Consider the following 20,369-nt stretch of genomic DNA (forward strand, 5'->3'; position numbering starts at 1 on the left):
GTGCGAAGCTTACGTCCAACAACCTTGGCTGCGTGTAGATCGATAGAACCTTGATAGTTTGGTTTTTGATGGGGTGCTCCCCAGGTCATTGCAGGCCAACAATGGCCAGTGATCACAAGAATCATGAGAAGAGCCCTGCTGGATCAGGCCAAAGGCCCATCTAGTCTAGCATCCTGTTCTCACAGTGGCCAAGCAGATAACTGTGGGAAGCCTACAAGCAGGACATGAGTGCAACAGCGCTCTCCTTACCTGCAATTCCCAGCAATGGGTGTTCAGGAGCATGCTGCTTTGGAGATAGAGTGGTTCCTGGGCCATTTGAACCTGGGGCATGCTGCTGTGAGCTGCACTCTGCCACGACTCTGATGGATACTGCCTACTCCTGCTTCCTCCATGCTTGGGTGTCTTGACAGCAATAAGCTGTATGAGTCAAATCCAATCAAAAAGCCAGGATGATGGCTGCTTATGAAATATACAACACATTTAGTTGTGTGCTCTCTAATTTTTTTTGTTCTTTGTGCTTGCTTTTTTGTGTGGAAATATATCTCTGATTTGTAATATATCTCTAATGGACCATAAAGAAGGCTGATCGCCGAAGAATTGATGCTTTTGAATTATGGTGCTGGAGGAGACTCTTGAGAGTCCCATGGACTGCAAGAAGATCAAACCTATCCATTCTTAAGGAAATCAGCCCTGAGTGCTCACTGGAAGGACAGATTGTGAAGCTGAGGCTCCAATACTTTGGCCACCTCATGAGAAGAGAAGACTCCCTGGAAAAGACCCTAATGTTGGGAAAGATGGAGGGCACAAGGAGAAGGGGACGACAGAGGACGAGATGGTTGGATAGTGTTCTCGAAGCTACCAGCATGAGTTTGACGAAATTGCGGGAGGCAGTGGAAGACAGAAGTGCCTGGCGTGCTCTGGTCCATGGGGCCACGAAGAGTCGGACACGACTAAACGACTAAACAACAACAACAGAGTCCTATGCAGCACTCAAGAGAAAGGATCCCTGTGTCTTCAATGGAGCTTACAGCCAGCAAGCTGAGCATTAAGATTGCAATGAAATTTGTCTCCATACTAAATTCTGAATCTTGGCCATTATCTGATGCTATTATGGTAATTGCTCAAATCAAATGAACATTAAGGTTGTTGGTTGAGTTTAAGAACTTGTTTGATGAAATCTGCATGCTCTTGCATAGACAGAGGACGAGATGGTTGGATAGTGTTCTCGAAGCTACCAGCATGAGTTTGACGAAATTGCGGGAGGCAGTGGAAGACAGAAGTGCCTGGCGTGCTCTGGTCCATGGGGTCATGATGAGTCAGACACGACTAAACAACAACAACAACAACATATCTCTAATTTGTAGTTAGGTGTGTGATTATGAATTCCCAAAGTTACTGGTTACTAATAAAGTGGCAGACAATGTGAAATGTTGCATGGAGAATCAACATCTCGGGTTAATTTTTCTGTAGTAGTTACACATCTTTTCCTCCTCCTTTCTCACCTGGGAATGTGGGTGGGGATCCCCAATCCATTAAAACAAAACAAAACCCTTTATGGTGATATAATGCTGAGGTTCATGCACAAAACAAATCCATGGTTTTAAACCATGGCTTGGTGTTATTTGTGAATCCTGCCCATCAGTTTAACTATGGGTTGTTTACTGCTTACAAACCTTGGTTTTCTTTAGCTATGGTTTTTCATTACATACAAACCCAGCACCCATCTTCAACCATGGCTTGCTTAGCAATCCCACACCAGACATTCACAGAGCTGAAAAGGTTCAAGGTAACCAGTAGTTGAAAAATTAAATAGAAATTTTGGAGAAACAAGCCATGGTTTGTTTGTGGGGTAACCCATGGTTTTTTAACAAACCATGGATTAGCTTTAGAGTGAACCCAACCAGTATTTAATTTCTGAGATTTTCAGCTGACGGAACAAAAAGGATATTTTATATAAATACATACATACATTCTTTACAATAAATTTAATGGCTAGCCAAAAATCTGAAGGAAGATCATGTATTTGTGGACATCTCTTCATTTGACTGATGTGTTTCCTTTTGATCTCCTCTTATGAGAATTTTATGGTCTGCATTAACCTTTGCCTATAAACAAGTAGAACCACTGCTTTGCCAGTCCTGTGAAAACCAACAGTGCATTTGAAGAATACAAAAAGGCATAAAGTGTGATGACCTGCTGTCTACTCCATAGACTGCAAAGATGAGCTGTTAGCTTCTGCTTTTCTGAGAACGATTAAACTTAGCAAAGTACAATTCCTTTTCTTTGTTTTACTTTCAGTTAAATTTGGATTGGCTTTTCTCTGCTACTGTGTCTGCACCAACACTTCATTTATTTATTTTTAGTCCTCAACATCCCATAGCAATCTTTGCATATTTCCTGTATGTGCCCATTGTGTAAATGAAAATCTGTTTCTTCATTCAGTCCTTCCTTATTGGATCAGGAGAGATTCTGTGTTTTTTGTGGGTTCCAGAGCCTTGCAGTCAAAAGCCAGCTGTGCCTAAAGCAATCATTGGGCACTTGCAAAGGGAAAAGTTATTGTCCAAGACCCTGATGAGGTTCCACAGTTAAACTGTGGAACTCACTCCCACAAGAGGTAGCGATGGCCACCAACTTGGATGGAGGATAAGGCTCACAGTAGCTTTTAGCCACAATAGCTGTGTTCAACCTCCACTATCGGAAGCATTGTGCCTCTGAATACCAGTTGCAGGGAATCACAGTGGGGAGAGCATTGTTTCTTGTGACCTTCCCATTGGGGCATCTGCTTGGCCTCTGTGAGAATAGAATGCTGGACTAGATGGGCCTTTGGCCTGATGCTACAGAGCTCATCTTGTGTCCTTATGTGCCTTGTGTTTTAAACTGAGTCAAAGTTTTTTCCCCTGGTGTTGAAGATACAGGTTCTGTGTGTGACAAACAGGTGATTCCGCAAGGGGGCACTCTGCAAGGGTTATGTAAGAGGGCCACAGAGGGTCAAATTCAGCGTGAGTCGTGTAGAAGCTGGTTATGTCGATCGGGGAAAATATTTGGTGTGATAAATGGATTCAAATGTGGGCTGGAAATCAAATTAAAACTTGTGGAGTATTGTATTTTGTCTGACAAATATACGAGGCATGTGGGGGCGAATTGTCTTGAGAAGGCCAGTGGCATACTGAAATATGACAGCTCCCTGTGGTGCAAGAATAGTTGTATATTTAATTGCAAGAAAATCGATCGATTGGTTTTACTGAGGGTTTTGTCCCCTGGGTTAAGAAAAAGTACAACCCCGAGTCCAAGGTTTGTTCTTTCTTTCTGGTCATGGCTCATTAGGGAGAAACTCAAAGCCACAGCCTTGGTTCAGGTGTTACACTAAGCCAAGCTTCATGGCATCCTGCTCCTTCTTCACTTTATTTATTATTTGTTTACTGCGTTTACATCTCACGTCTTCTCCAGTAAGCTCAAGGTAGTGCATGTGCTTCTTCCTTTTTCCATCTTACCCTCACACAGCTGCCTTGTGATGCAGCTTAGGCTAAGAGATGAACAGCCCCAGGTTACCAAGTGGACTTCATGGCTGAGTGGGGACTTGAACCCTGGGCTTCCAGGTCCTAGTCCAGTGCTCCCAACCGCTACACCCACCTCACTGGTTCTCATGGTAAGCTGCTAATCATGGTTTACTGTCATGTGTGAACTCCACCTCTGAGACTTCCCTTGAGAAGCTTAGCTGATGGGTGGAGAGTTCAGTCCTGCTTGGTCACTGTCTCCTCCTGCACCCAACTGGCCAACTGTGACAGATGGGTAGGACCACCCACTTGTCATTCGCCTGATGGGGAGAAGATAAAGATCTCTCCCACCAGGGCCCAAAAAGGGTTCCCCACCCCTATTTTCAAGTATGAAATCAGTCTGCTTAATTATCTGTCCTTGCCTATCGTAGGACTGCTTATTTGAGTGCCCAGGTGCAGGAGTCAAGAGTGAAGGGGCTCGGAGGAGGCTATTCCCAGAGACGGAGGCAAAGGAGGCCTCTTACTTTCATCTTTTCAATTTAGTGTTGATAAATGAGCCTTTGGGTAACTAAAAACAAGGCATTGTAAGAAGATCAAGGCTTTTTTTTTTATTGCTGAAGGTCAGTAAGGCTTTGCTTTAATCAAATGTCAAAACATTTCACCAAGTCGGGTAACTCCCTCCCTGTACAGGCTGCTTCATCCTTGCTTCGTTATAAATAGCTGTTGTGTGGGCTCCTATAGTCTGAGGTCAAGAAGCTCTGAACAGCAGGAAGTGCTTCTGCCTGCAACAGCTTCATTTGTTTCTCCAGACATGCCAGGATTAATGCCGAGACCCCACACACATCCCAGGTGTATGGCCACATCCACACCATCCCACTTTGAAAAGCGCTTTAGGCAGTCATGGCTTCCCCCAAAGAAGCTGTAGTCTACTAAGGGTGCTGAGAGTTTTTAAGGGACCCTTATTGCCTTCACAGATCTACAGTTCTCAGAGTTCCCTGTGATGGATTGTTAAACCATTCTGGGAGGGGGAACAGGGCTCCCATCACACACCATTGACCATTCTAGGTAGGGGCGATGAGAGTTGAAATCCAGCCACATCTGAAGGGCACTCCTGGATGAGAGTTCATTATTCAGAGAGGAAGAGGGAGCCAAAACCCCCACTGTCCAGATCTTTGTGTGCACATAGACTAGGTTTCTGGGTCCTGACCAAGATCTTTTGTTTCCAGTTAAACCTCAAAACAATTGGTTCAGCCTTTAGGACTTGCCCTGTTGGGTACCATTGCTAACATCAGCAGGACTCATTGTGTACTCCTGTATATTTTAAGTAACCATTTTATCACTGGCAGATAACTGGCCTACATCTGGTTTTGCTTACCCGTTTTCTTCTGGGGCTCTCTTCCTATTGAATTGGAGCCAAGGGGTGCCATGGAGATGGGTGTTTTGTACCAAAGCAGCTGCAGTTACAAAACCAAGTCCTCAAGTTCTTCCCAAGCCATGCTTAGCCCTCGTTTTTCACTTGCCCCCTCCCTATAGTTCACTTACTTCCTATAGGAAGTCTTTCCTGATACTGGATTTCATATATTGACCCACTTTTGAAAGCCATTGGTTATTACTAGATAACCGTAATTTGTTCATTGTCCATTGTTCATGTAATGCTGCTGTTGCCATGGAAGTAATTTTGTTCCCAGTGTTTGCATCCGTCAGCTTCAGGTTTTATATTTTGGGGTTTTTTTAAGTCTGGCTATTCATGCCTGGTACAGCTGTGTTGGGGGGGAAACCCCACCCATCCTGGTTTTAGGCTTGTGAGTCAACTGCACATATATGTTAATTCTGGAGAGAATTACAATCAGAGTAGAATACTGTTAGTGGACTAGGAACTGGATTCAATATTTTAAAGTGCTGTAGGCTACATGTGCATGTGTATGCTTTCTCGGGAGTAAGACCCAGTAGGACCAGCCTCTCTCTTTTGCGTACAGGGATGGTTTGTTACAAACTGCAGGGTAACTTTAGGAAAACCTCAGTTCGCTCACTATGTAAATGGAAATAATACTAGAAATATCCTATCAGATGTCTCATTGTTATTACTATTAATTACCCAGCCTTTACTCTAAGGTTCCAGGGTTGATTACACCAATTAAAACACAATGTTAGAAACAGTTTAAATCAACCTGCAATCACATAAATGAGGTGGGTCCTAAATATCTCGGATGTATCCCTGTATTGGGAAGTTTTTAATGTTTGATGTTTTATTATGTTTTTATATGTGGTGGAAGCCACCCAAAGTAGCTGGGGCAGCTCAGCCAGATGGATGGGGTATAAATAATAAAATTATTATGATGATTATTATTTCAAAAGCCAGGGTCAAGAAGTGTGTTTTCAGTGTTCGCTGAAATTTGTATAATGAAGGTACCAGACCAGCCTCTGTGAGGCCTTTGGACAACTTTGGGGCCACCAGAGAATGCCCCCTCCCAGGCTGCCATTATCTGACCTCTGAGGGTAGAGGAACTAGCAAGAGGGCCCCCTCTACCAGTCTTAGCACCTGAGGACGTCTGTAGGGAAGGAGGTGGTTTTTCAGGTATTCACGGCCTGATTCATTTAGCGCTATAAACACTAACATGGGTGCTTTGAATTGGGCCCTAGAACTAAATCCTAATCCCATAGAAGAGAGTCTGTCCATCCCCTAAATTTCTAGTACAGAACTGGATAGTTAAAGTATGAAATTGTGAACTGTTGTGGGGACACAGTTGGCTGGACAGTATAGAAATGTCAGAAAAAAAATGTACTTTCTAGGGCTTCAACGGTTATTTAAGTTTAGTTTAATCAGTGCATATTAGTTTTCTCTACCAAATACTAATACTTAAGAACAGCACACTAGAAAAGCTACAGATGGAAAGCCCCATCTCAGAAGAGGCATCCTCCCCTCTCTTAAACACAGGATAAATGCCTTTTCGTTGATTATGTCTGCTGTGACACACCATCCAAAATAATTATTTCATTGATTCGAAACTATTGTTTCAACACACAGAGAGACATTAATGGATAGACTTAAAACCACATGATTCATCAGCCAAAATTTCTTTAACCAGGTGACATCTCTAATACAGCCTTGGAACTCACCACAAAGTTTTCCCCCTTCTTCATTTTGGCTTCAGAGGAAGAAAAGAAGTATGTTCCACAGCTAGCATGGGCATGCAGGCTACAAGCTTCTTAAGTTGGCTAGTGAAAACATTTGCCTTCAGTCAAGCAAATTGGTGGAGGGCATTCCTCTTCCACCAATTTGCTTGTCATGGTTGATCCTTCTCCTTGGCCAGCATAGTCACCAAGTGGAGGAGGGATGGAATGATCAGTTTCTTCCTCCACTTACCTACTTACCTACTTGCCTTGGTCCAACTTTCCTCTGAATACCAGTTGCTGGAAACCACAGGAGGGGAGAGGGCTCTTGTGCTCGGGTCCTGCTTACGGGTTTCCCATGGGCATCTGGTTGGCCACTGTGAGAACAGGATGCTGGACTAGATGGGCCACTGGCCTGATCCAGTTGGGCTCTTCTTGTGTCCTTAATCCCTTGCCTGCATGGAATTGCTGGTTGCCTGTGACTACTGGGTGACTTGTTAAATACAAGGCTGCTCTAATATTTCCCACGAACCTTTTAACAATGTACTTGGAGCGGGTGGGGGTGGATAATGGCAGGATGAATGAAAAGGACTACAATACTGAATATTGCAGGAGAAAAACGGTTGAGTAATAATCATTCGCTGACAACAATGTTACAGTATTTTGTTACCATAAGACGAGCATCATGTTTAAAGGGATCGTTGTTGTGACTCACTCATCCTGAGAGGAGGAAAGGTGTGTGTATTTTGCCCTTGTTGTTAAATAATATTTACTTTATTGGGGCTGAGGAACATGCACTCTTCTTAGACAAAGACGCACCTGCTATACTTGAAACATTTTTTAAAATGCACAAAACCCTATCTCTCTCTGTCTTTCCTCTGCAGTTTGCCCCACAAAGCAGTAATCTGAGGGAATAACTGACAGCTTGTGCAAGATGTTTGAATGAACACGGCGAAATAGAAGCAGCCTCCCATCCGCAACACAAATAGCAATCAAGTCTGGAAGAAGAAGGGGGGTGGACACCATGTGTGGAACTGTTGATGAGTAGCACATGGCTTGGGAGCGGAGGAGGAGGAGGGTGCTTCTCTTCCAATTTATGCTGAGATCTGGAGGACTTAATGCTTATAAGAAGAGATACGAGCGCAGAGCGCGAGTCTGCTGATGTGGCCAAACAAGGCAGACCCAGCAGCTACTTGACTGGAGGTGGCTACTTGGAGCAGTGCAGACCTGCCTTGCCTATCGCGAGGGGGAGAGGCACCACCGTGGCCCAGCCAGAATTAAGATGCCAGCGAAAGGCAAATACTTCTTCAACGAGAATGAAGGCTGCAAGATAACAGACCCTTTGTACGAGAAGTACCGCTACTCAAGCCAACAGCATCCCCTCCTCTTCTTCCTGCTCTTCATCGTCATTGCCTATTGTGCGACCCTCATCGTTGTTCTCCTCACCCAGCATGTGAGTAGATATAGATGCCTCTGTTCTTGCTCTTCGGGCTCTGGAATGAAGTCCCGAAGTAATTTGCTCTGGGTTATAAAAGGGATCTGTAGCAAGAGGGGCACCAGATGCTTCATTTTCCAGTTGTGCTAGTTCAGGTCAGTGTGCATTCATTCGTAGCAGCCAAAAACACCTAGAAAAACTGAGATCAGTACACAGGGGGAGAGGGAGGATTTGCTAAGGTGCTGCACATTTCTAAGGAGCTTTAGAGTCTAATACTGGGCTTAAATCTAATTGTTACCAGAATACAATACTATCAGTGGGGATTGCTTGTGAATACCAAGTTGTGAATACTTGAAGTATTTATACAATGTGAGGTTTTGTTGCTGTAGTAGGAGTTATACTTTTACCCTGGCAGTGGGGGATAGGTTCTGAGCTGCACTAACAGAGCCAGTAGGATTTCCAGTTTAAAAGTTGCAAAACAGAAATGGAAGGATCTCCCAATTTCTCCTTTTTTCAATATTCAATTCAGTTCTCCACATTTTGAAGCAATTTGCAATTTTTCAATTAAAAAAAAAAATCCATATGAAAATTCAACAGCATTTAAATGTGTACTATGCCCTAATAGACACGTTTTTATATGCAATTTTGACTAAAGTGCACATTTTTGAAAGCAATTTTCTATAAAATAGTGCAGTTTTGTACTTTATTTGCACTGATACTTTCATTATCTCATGGTTTCCTATTATATATGCATATATTTGTAAACACTGGTTGGCTGGATAACTGGATCACAGAATTTGGATAAGTATGGATTTTGGAGGATAAGTATGTTTTGGTTCGCATATTGTTTTGGAAAGTTCAAATTTCATAGTCTTGAACTGAAACAAATTCCTTCCCTTGTGACCAGGAATGATGGGAATTGTAGTCCCAACAACATACGGAGAGGGTTCTGTGCTTCTAGGGTAGGTGATCAGATATACCAGGTCAGACAAAGGGAGCTTCTTGTGTTGCTAGTGTGCTTTAGTTTATGAAGTTCTCATGCCTTTAAAAGTTTAGGTTGTTGGGAGATTGTGCTATGGAAGAATGAGAACATGCATACAGTCTGTGGTATGTGTTTTGGTGACTTTTGTTTTATTTTTTAGCCACCGGGAGATCACCTTGCCTACCTTATTACAGTCGGCACAGCACTCATAATTTTCATAGTCATGTATGTTCTGGTTTACTTCGAATACTTCTTTTGGTGTCGGCTGAAATTGTTTGCTGTTGTGATTTGGATCTGCTTGCTGGCCATAGGATATGTCTCTATTTTTGCCGCAGGGAAGACTCCTCAACTTGCTGCATGGGAACAGGTATTTTAATTTTTATCTATTGATCTGTCATCTGCTCCTTCCTCCAAGCTGCTCACGGCATTGAATAGGGTCAGGCTTCCTCCAAAATCTTGGGCTGCATGCACCCCATATCTTTAAAGCACATTCCCCCCAAAGAGTCCTGGAAACTGTAGTTCGTTAAGGGTGCTGAGAAATGTAACTCTGTGAAGGGGGTACATTACAGTTCCCAGGACTGTGCTTGGGGTGGGGGCTGTATTTTGAATGTGCTTTTTAAAGATATGGTATGTCTTCATCTAACCTCTCCCATTAGCCATTGATGAAAGGTCACCCAGTGAGCCTCATGGGTGAGCAGGGATTGCAACCTGGGTTTCTCTAGCCCAAGTCCAAATATTCTGCCCACTGGCTCTGGGAAGGGATGTGTTTCTGCTGTGTTTATATACACTCATTTAAAAATGCATGTTTTAAAACAAAACACAACTGCCTTCAAATCTGGGGCTGTCTGAATATCCCCAGACACTGCTCATTATGCAAATGGGCATGGCTAATCACCTGCAGTGGGGGGGGGGGAATCATTTAATTATGACATCAATTTGCAAAATTAATGCTGCTTTGATTATGAGCAATTAGGGGCACCATTGAGAGTTACAGATGTGGGTGTGCCTTGGAGAAATGTTTCATCAAACTAGAGATAGAAAGGGAGGGAAAAGAGCAGGTAGGAAGATTTGATTGGTTGACTGCAATGGGCATATACAAAACATTCCTGTATATGCCTGGATGTGGTAAAAGGAGACATCTCTCTGGATTTTTGGAGAGCAGATGGGAGGGTGGGGTAAGAGGGGAGGCAAGCCCCCATCCCCCCTGTGCAGTGAGATACTTTGGCCTATAATACACTGCCCATTAGATCAGAAGAATAACTGGATGGAATGCAACCCTATCCAGAATGCTAACTCCTCAGATAGATGAAGTACCCTTCATCTGTACCTCTGTCTTGCTGGGGCTATGTCCTAGTTTATTGATTGTTGTCCTGTACGCGGGTGGCGCTGTGGTCTAAACCACTGAGCCTAGGGCTTGCTGATCAGAAGGTCGGCGGTTCGAATCCCCGCAACGGGATGAGCTCCCGTTGCTCGGTCCCTGCTCCTGCCAACCTAGCAGTTTGAAAGCAAGTCAAAGTGCAAGTAGATAAATAGGTACCGCTCCGGCGGGAAGGTAAACGGCGTTTCCGTGCGCTGCTCTGGTTCGCCAGAAGCGGCTTAGTCATGCTGGCCGCATGACCCGGATGCTGTACGCCGGCTCCCTCGGCCAATAAAGCAAGATGAGCGCTGCAACCCCAGAGTCGGTCACGACTGGACCCTAATGGTCAGGGGTCCCTTTACCTTTTTTACCTGCCCTTTACCTATGTTTCTGATTAACACAGTGGTTTCCCTAACCCATTTATAGAAGTGGAAGTTGTGCTGTTCTTACCCAGTTGCCTGAAAGCGTTTTTGAGTACTGGTTCCTTCACAGCTTCCATTGTTCTCTCGAAACCTATCATTTGTTCCGTAATTTTTGACAGGTGCTTGGAAAACATCAAGGATCTCGTTTCTTTTTAACAGGTGCCATTCTTTCTGTTCATCATCTTCACGGCTTATACCATGTTTCCCTTGGGAATGAGAGATGCTGTGATTGTCAGCAGCGTTTCAGCGCTCTCCCATATTGTAGTCCTGAGCATCGCTGTAGCGCAAAACAAGCAGGACCACCCGACTCTTCCACGTCAGGTAAGGCAAAGGTTTGTATATGTGATTGCAACATGTGCATTTTGATGCCGTGGACATCCAGTGGAGCTCAACACTGGAAGATTCAAGACAGGGAAACTAAAGTATACTTATCCATGCAGCGCATAGTTAAACTATGGAACTCACTCCCGCAGGCGGCAGTGATGACCACCAACCCTGATGACTTTAAAAGAGGATTAGAGAAATTCATGGAGAGGGCTCTTGATTCCCGTAATGTCTACTAGCCATGATGGCTATGCTTTGCCTCCACAGTTGGGAAGCAGCAATACAGCTGAATGTCAATTGCTGGAAGCCACAGGAGAGGAGAGTGCTGTGCTGCTGTTTTCCTGCTTGTGCATTTCCCACTGGCATCTAGTGGTGCAGCGTGAGAACAGGATTAGATGTTAACAAATGCTACAACTGGCTGAAAAGTCATTGTGGTCCATTACCCGTGTGGTGGAATGATTAGAATGCTGGACTAGGACCTGGGAGACCAGGGTTCAAATTCCCACTCAGCCTTGAAGCTCATTCGGTGACCTTGGGCCAGTCGCTCCCTCTCAACCTAACCTAACCTACCTCAAAGTGTTTCTTTGAGGATTAAATGAGAAGGGAGAGAGAACCATTGAGCTCCTTGAATGATGTAAATAAATAGGATAAATACAGTTGCTGAGGCTCTCAGCAATTTTCAGGTGGGCCGTAGGGGTTAAAACTTGGATTTAGCTAAACATATGGACAAAAAACAAAATTTCAGAAACTGACATAGCCCGTATAATCTTAGAAGAGGTTTCATAAGGACTCCCCCAGTTTAACTGGGCTGCCTTTTAAGTCGATCAAAAGATTTTTACTCGGTTTAGTTAAGCAGTTAAAATACAACTTTATATTCACATTTGGTTTTGTATGTTAGAAGAATAAGTGGTAGAAATAGCTGTGTTGTGCTTTTCTGTTGTCTTGGGATATAGTGTGTTGTTTTCTGGGTGTATATTTATTCTTTGTTGTTCTTCCATGTGGATATTGGCTGTTTCCCATTTGTTGGCTTCATAAAGCTGGTGGCATTCTTTCCAGGAGCCAGAAAGAATCTTGAACAAATTTATCAAGCAGTAAAACCAATATCAGTCTAGGAAGTCAGGCTGTAAAACTCTTTTTTTTCCTTCTGGGGTGTGTGTGTGTGTGTGTGTGTGTGTGTGTGTGTGTCTGTCAGAGTTACAGAATTTGGACACAGAGTACAGAAAGTTTAATCATGCACCTGCTGAATTGAATCGCACCCACTGAATTTTTTTACCTGAAGTGACAGTAAAATTGTTTTGGGAAGCAGATTGTGAAGTGTAGAAAGAGTGCACAAGTCCTGCATTTGTATCTCATTTTTTTAATTATTATTTTCAGTTAAAGCAAAATGTTTCCTGCTGGGCAATCCAGAATCCTCTTCACAATGTTATAATTCATGATAAATACCAAGAGGGAATGTTTGGCTTTTCATGAAGAATTACTTGGAAAATTACTTGGAAAAGGGAAAGAGAAATTCTCATGGCTTTGTAACACTGGTCTGTGCGCCAGTTGCACCCTGCCAGTGAATTTTCACAATTGCTTGGCAAGCACCAGGGGTCTAGTCATGAAGCTTTTGAAATCTGATAAACAGCTTGGTGTAAAGGGGCAAAGCCTCTCTGATTCAGGATCCACATAGTTGAGGTGTGTGCGTCATGTCTCGAAGGGTGAGGTAACCCATTTCCTTCCCCAAATGATTGCTACTTAGTGGAATGATGCAAGCCCTTCTTTTTAACACTTTGCTCTCCTTTCTTCTCTTTAACAAATCTCTTAACAAATTTTTTCGGGAATAATTTTCCTTTGAATTTTGATTACTTGCACATTTTGAGGCGTCTCCTTTATATTAAATGCTCATTTGACACCCTGAATCACACTTGATTGACTTCAGTCTTTCCAAGAAATGGGTTCTAACAACAATTTCCTCCTCATTTCAAGATATTTGGTCCTCAGAGATCCAATCAGCAGGGGTGTGGGTGTATGTGTGTGTGTGTGTGTGTGTCAGAATTCCAGGAAGATGCATTGGGGGCTGATATCTGGAGAATGTTGGGGCTAAGTTGCACATTATGTAAGAGTTCTAAAATGGGGTCTCCTGCCATATTCTGTTTTCCTTTCCTTATTTAATTTTCACTTCAGTGCATGTGTACATTGTTTGACCTCCCGGAGTATTTGGCCAGGAGTATGAGAAGTATGAGGAGGAGGCTGAGGGTGTGTATGGTTCATTTAAGCATCCTGTCTTGTTCTGAAACTTGTAGCAGATCCAAACCATACATTTAAAGCAGATGGCTTCCTCCAGAGAATTGTGGAAACTGGAGTTTGCTAAGGTTGCTGGAAATTGTAGCTCTGGGGGGAGGTAAACTACAGTTCCCATGATTATTGGAGGAAAGCTGTGTGCTTTAAATGTATAATGTGGACAAAAAGTTGTTGATTAAGATGCCGTGAGAAGCTATGGTACATTGAATTCTTCTGCATCGTATTCAGGCACATCATGTAGGACAGGTATGACCCTTTGAGGTGTTGCTGAACTATAACTTCCAGCACCCCTGGTCATCAGCCATGTCTACTAGCACTGATGGAGAGTTTTAGTTCAGCATAGTCTGAAGGGCCAAAGGTTCCCCACTCCTAACGTAGGGAGAACGTGCTTACATGAGTGACCAAAAAGCTCATTCATACCTCTTCTTGTTTGCTTGTCATAACTGGGCCCGTGCATGGTTATTTATAAGCCTGGGGTGGGTTTATTGTGTTGAATGCCTGCATATATTCCACTAGAGAGTGGAATGCGGTAGGAAGAACTGGTTACTGTTACATGTATTCATACAGAGTTCATATGTGAGAAATTCACATATTGCTTAATGTGGCCTGGATCGGCAACTGTGGACTAGTTGAGCTTTGAATGCTTTCTATAAGCTTTCTTTAAGTTCCCTGGTCATAGTTTTGGCTGGATTTCAAACCTGGAGAATGATGTGATTTTTCTTCTAAAACCAAATACATCACCGAACCACTAAATGCATGTACTCATTTGTTTAAAAGTTTTCTCCAGCCCATTCATTGTATAGTCATTCCGGGATTTAGAGGAAACATAACATCAAATAAAACAAAACATTTTCCTTTATAGTTGTTAGTAACCACAAATTGACTCCGTCTTAAGTCTACCAACATCACCCCTGCAGAAAGGGGCAGAAAGCACTTAGAATAAGCCGACATCTGAATGGCTGTAAGAATTGTTTAACTGTTAAAATGTTAAAATGTTGTGGTTATAAAGTGGAGTGGAATTTTTGCTTGACTACACTAATATATTGATCCTTCTTGTTTTGCTCTCAGAGTTGCCTCGTTTGATTTGCCAACAACAGGCCAGAGCCAGTCATGCTGGTTTTCCAGGGGTGGGGGGAAAGGAAAATATTCCTTTGAAAATTTGGGTAATTTGTACAGAGCAATTCACAACATAGGGTGATCTAATTCAACATGTTTATTTTAATAAGCAAAGTAACAAAATTTTGAAACTGACAAGCTTACCAAATTTTGTATTTGCCATTGCCATCCATTCATTGTTACTGTTGATCTTAAGCAATCGAACACTTTCCATGGTAAAAAGAAAGCACTGGGGGGGGGGGGAATTCCACCCCACACCAATAGCCAGATCTTGCATAGTCTTATGCCCCGTATTGGTTCAGAAATCATGACAAGCCATAGTTAAGGACATTAAACTATGGGTTGCAGTGGTGTCAGAATTCAGTTGGCTAACAAGAATTGGAATCCATGGCTGACTAACCAACTAAGTTTTGGCATGATGTGTGGATTGACAAACCATGGTTGTGACCACCACTCTGCCTTCAGAGGCTACTGAAGGCACAGTAAACTTGTGAAGAGTAAACAAGTGAAGTAGAGTACTGAGAGAGGAAACCAAGAAAGCAGTTTTAAATGTATTTATCCACTGAAGATTTCTCACTGGACCTTCATCACAAGTGATCCCAGTGACAACAGGGTACAATCAACATAATCACAGTAAAACAATGGGCAGGTAAAGCAAGCCAATTGATCAACACTTCCAAACTACAACTTAGCACTCAGTCTAGATGCTAACATCCTGTAAATGCCTATGTAAACAACCATGTTTTCAGCTCCTGTTGAAAAGCAAAAAGAGATGGCACCAGCTGTAACTACATAAATTGGGGGCAGGGGCGGCACCACAGATGAGCTTCCAAAAATGTAATTTCCAAAGGTTTAAGAAAAAAAATCCACAGGGGAAAGATAGCTTCCCCTGTTCCCCACAGGGGAACATTGCTACTCATCATGATGGCTGTATGCCTCCTTCAACATCAGAGGCAGCATGTATCTGAACTTCATTTGCTGGGCAACACCAGTGGGAGAGAGTTATTCCCCTCATTGTCTGGTACTTGGCTTTTCAAAGGCACCTGACTTGTTGCTGTCAAAAGCAGGATGCTGGACTAAATTAGGCTTTGGCTTGATCCAGAAGGGTTATTTTTAAACCATGTTTTGAACTTCGCAGCACTATTTGTGCAAACCATGGTTGGACATGATGTTTGAACTGAGCCAAAGTGACAGTAATGGAAATGCTTGGGTTTTTAAAAATGCTTTTAGGGGATTTAAAATTAGCCCCATCGTAGTTCTGTAAACTGGAGAGGAAGAGGAGAATTAAAACCTGTATCATGTTCTCCCTACGAAACTGTAAATCACAAATGATGAATGTTATTTGACAACTTAATTTATTATCTAGATTAATAACAATTGGCACATGTTGCTAATTCCTGCCTGCTTGAGTGCTACAAGTCAACTCCCTGTTGCCAACTCTTTGACTGAAGGCAGGAACTGTCCGTTTCACAGCCCCTCCAGTCAACCTACGTGAATTAGGCAACGTGTACCACCAGCAAAGAAGGCAGGTTCAAACCAGAAAGCTTAGGATGACTTGTGAAAGAGAGCCAAGACTTGTGCGCATGCACACACACACACACACACACACACACACACTCTTTAAACAACAGCAAAACCAACCTCCAACTTGAGTTGCTAGCCAGTTTGACTTGCCTGGAGGAAAATTCATTCCTGGTCTCATAATTAGTTACTGGGTGCTAGCAAAACCCATAAATGAGAAATCCTATGTGCAACTCCGTCATCCTCCCCCCTAGCTATTCTAGGGGATAATCTGAAGCCTTTGCATTCAAAATTCTGCTGAGCAACCTGCCGCCTGGATATGCAGAATGGGCCCAGCTATTAGTAGCCTGCCCTCCTCCTTTATGCCAAGGACGCTTTTACAGTTTATGGTTTCTTCTGGGTTGCAAAAAGAGAAAAAGTTGTTCAAAAGTTGGAACAAGGAGGCAATGGTGGCCACCAGCTTGGATGACTTTGAAAGAGGATTAGACAAATTGGAGGATAAGGCTACTGGCCACAATGGCTCTGCTCTTGCTCATACAGTTGGAGGCAGCAATGCTACCAGCTGCTGGAAACTGCAGGAGGGGAGAGGGCTGTTGTGTTCTGCTTCTGCTTGTGGATTTCCTACAGGCATCTGGTTGGCCAGTGCAAGAACAAGATGCTGGACTAGATGGGCCATTGGCCAGATCCAGCAGGCTCTTCTTAGGTCTTTATGTTATTAACCCTTCTTTTGTAATATTTGCTATGTCTTTTGTTTCTTTGTTGGTTAATTTCCCCCTATGCTAACAGCATAAAAAGGGGGTGGGGAGAGAACCTGCCTAAGTTATTAAAATATGTAATTTCCTTTTTGTCTCAGTTACAGTGTATATATTGGAGCTTCATCAGAATACCGTAGTAGATGATTTAATTTCCTTAGGCTTGGATGTTGCTTCAGTTTGCTAATATTGGCTATTAAATCATGGTCCTTCTCAAAGCAATGTTCTTGCTGCCTGACTGTTCACCATCACAAGTGCTTGCCTTTATACACTCATTAATTTTCTCCCCAATTACCTTTCAACTGAACAAGCACAATCTCTTTCACAATTTCTAAATGAGTGTTGCGTTCGTACCTGAGTTCAAGAGGAAGCGCACCTTTTCTACAAAGGGCTTATTAAAAGGAAATAAACTTTGCCTATTATAGCCAGTCAAGGAAGAGAGTAGAAGTTTTTTTTGTTTCAGGTTCAAATGGGGTGAAAAAATTACATCACCCTACAGATATTGAAAGATTAAGGTTTGGCACATGGAGCAGATAGTTCTGATTGCAATATATCACAGAAGTAAGACAGAAAAACCCTAAAATGCAAAATTGTGGAGAGACAGTCCTGATTTTTTTTTTTTGCAATCCTACCTGTTGGAATATTATATGTCACTATCCACACTCAAAACTTTTCAGGATCTTTGTTTGATGGGTAGCAGCATTATTGAGTCCATTGATCTTCCCTGATTCCTTCATATTCCAAGATCAACGCCTCTCCTGTGTGTTTGTGTGTGTTTGTAGCGGGGGAGGCTTATCTAGGAAGCAACTCATGAAGTTTCTTTATATCAGATCAGACTGTTTGTCTACCTAGCCAGTATTGTCTACTCTGCTTGGCAGCAGCTCTCCAGGGTCTTAGGCAAAGGGTCTTTTTTCTCCATCACATGCTACCTCTTCTTCCTCTCAGCACTGCTCCTTGAACCTGTGAAAACTAGAGGCTTCAAAGAGCAGTGCAGGAATGTTTGCAAAAGGGTTTTCAAACAGTTCATGCTACACTTTGAAGTCCCAGCAATGGGACTTCAAAGTGTAGCATCGCCTGATTCCACAGTGATATCAGATGAGGGACGGTTCCACCCACCTGTTAGATTTGGCCCAGCTGGGATGGGGACGTAAGGATCTGGCTTGCTAGCAAGAGAAGGGTCCCCACCCCTGATTTTGAAGGATCACTCCCACTTCCTTTATGAACTAGCTTTTCATATGGTACCAGATTATCTGAATAACGGACTGTACCAGTATTAGCCTGCTCGAACATTGAGATCAGCATTTGAGGCCATGTTCTCTGGTCCACTGAAGCAAACCATGACTGGTAAACCGAGATCATCATAGTCATAGTTGACTTTACATCATAGTTTGTTTGGAGCAAAACGAATCATGACTCCTGGTTAGGACATACCACTAAGCCAGGAACCATGGTTTGTTGCTCCTCCTTGTGCTACGGAAGGAGCAAAGCTAGAGCCCTTAAGGATATTCACAGTTCACTATTAGCACCACGTAGCACCACGTAGATGCATCCAAGTAAAACAAAATAACCCCATGATATCTAGCTAACTTTGGGGGAAACAGCAGCTTGTGCAGGAATATGGAAACTTACATATAATGTGCAGTTGTATTGACTGGGTAATGAAACTTGGGCCAGGAGTCTCTTGTCAAGTGCTGGGCAAGAGAACAGAAAACGAGCTGATTTAGCCTTAATAAACTTCGCAGATTATTTCGCTTATAAAATTTTGAGTTTGTGATGTTGGGCCATTTATTTATTTCCTCAGGTGCTTGCCAATGCTTTCATTTTTCTCTGTGGTAACCTGATGGGTGCGTTCCACAAGCATCAGATGCAGGATGCCTCGTGGGATCTGTACAGATATACTTTAAAGTGCATCCAAGTCCAAATGAAGCTGAAGATTGAAAAGAGGCAGCAAGTGAGTGAATCAGTGCTTTAAATATGTACACACTTTCTAGCTCTTTTAACATCATCATTCAGCCATACCAGGAGATCATCGCTTTGTCAGCAAGTTCTGTAATGGGTCATACTTAGAGGTATTCGGTTGTTCACGCTCACCAAAGGACACCCATATATGTGCAAAAGGAGTCGGCAAAACGGCTGGAGTAAAACCACCGTAATTGAACTCATTCCAAAATTTCCATTGTAAGAGAACATTGGACCATGTTTTTGGCTGAATTAATGAGCACCTTTCCGGCACATCAATTTATTCTTTCCATTTCTATGACCCTCACCACCACTAACGCTGATGTTTTTAGTTTTTAGTTTTTTTAAAAATATTAGTGTTACTTTGCATTTCTCAGAACTTTATGAGGTAGGCAATGTTTTTGTGGCTTTTGACTGCAGGCATTGACTCTTTGTCATTCTGATTCCTCCTTTTGTTAATGGAATTGTAAGGTGGACATATTGTAAGGAGCCCCTTAAGTGGGCATAACATTTATAAACCACTTGATTCTTAAAATGCAACAATCCTGTAAGCAGTTTACAAAAATAATAATAATAAAACAATGAAATTATCAGTAAAAACAACTATTTGAAACATTTTTTAAAAAATTTAATAAAACATAAGCTAAAACCAGATTAAAACTCGTGTCACCATTCTGCACGTGACTTTAAGAAAAAGTTTTTTTAGCAGGCGCTGAAAAGAGTACAGTGCCTGATGTCAATAGGCAAGGAGTTCCAAAGTGTGGGTGCAGCCACACTAAGATATCATTTTCTTACAAGTACTTGTAACACTGCTAGCTGCACAGATTGAAGTGCTTTAGAGGATGTACTTGAGGCAAGGCGCTCTTGCAGGTATTCACTCTTAAAAGGTGTGGCATAAGTGCTAATAAAGCAAAATGAATAAGACCTGCTCTTCCCTCTTAGGAAAGCTTGCTTTTATCGATACTGCCGGCTCATATCTCTATGGGAATGAAACTAGCCATCATAGAACGCCTGAAGGAAACCAATGACAGGAAGAAGCACGACAACAACTTCCACAGCCTGTATGTGAAACGGCACCAGAATGTTAGGTGAGCGGTGTAACTCGTTCTGGTTCTGTTAATAGTTCTTTCTGTTGCCCCAGTATACTAGAGACACAATCCAGTTCTTGCCATTTATTTGTTTTGCAACAAATTATGTGCCACCGGCATTAAGCAAAACATGGCAGAGAACAGGATAAAATCGATAAAATTTCATGCATAAAACAAATGGAAAATACAATACCAAAGTTATATTTGGGCCAAAAAACAACAACAACAACAAACCAACCACCACTTCCGATATGGGCTGCCATATACCCAGGTTTTCCCGGACATTTTTGCCGCTTTCCAAAAAATCCATCCGGATGCTATTTTTGACAGACGAGTCCTGGCTGTGTCCAGGATATTCCAGACATATGACAGCCCTATATTGGATCAACACACTTGGATCACACCTCAAGGGAAAGCCTGGGTGAACAGGTCAGCGTCAGAACCGTAGGTGCCTGCCTGATGTCTATTAGAGGAACATTCCAGTGGGCAGATGCTGCCACACTAAAAGCCCTAGTCTTAGTGGAA

At 42.7% G+C, this 20,369-nt stretch overlaps 1 protein-coding gene across 6 annotated transcripts in view; it reads left to right on the forward strand.

Moving 5' to 3' along the window:
• The window catches only part of ADCY7 (adenylate cyclase 7), an 85,426-nt gene that overhangs the window by 24,096 nt on the left and 40,961 nt on the right, over positions 1 to 20,369 (forward strand). For all 6 annotated transcript variants that reach the window (XR_014551166.1, XM_083625736.1, XM_083625734.1 and 3 more), the window contains exons 2-6: positions 7,490 to 8,058; positions 9,183 to 9,389; positions 10,961 to 11,122; positions 18,599 to 18,748; positions 19,699 to 19,844. Coding sequence is in view for 5 of the 6 variants with exons in the window: in XM_083625736.1 (XP_083481862.1) it covers positions 7,888 to 8,058; positions 9,183 to 9,389; positions 10,961 to 11,122; positions 18,599 to 18,748; positions 19,699 to 19,844 (836 nt within the window). In the remaining variant the exon portion in view is untranslated. The remainder of the gene's footprint in view (positions 1 to 7,489; positions 8,059 to 9,182; positions 9,390 to 10,960; positions 11,123 to 18,598; positions 18,749 to 19,698; positions 19,845 to 20,369) is intronic.

Source organism: Podarcis filfolensis (genome assembly GCF_964270895.1).
Source record: "Podarcis filfolensis genome assembly, chromosome: 8".
NCBI lineage: Eukaryota > Metazoa > Chordata > Lepidosauria > Squamata > Lacertidae > Podarcis > Podarcis filfolensis.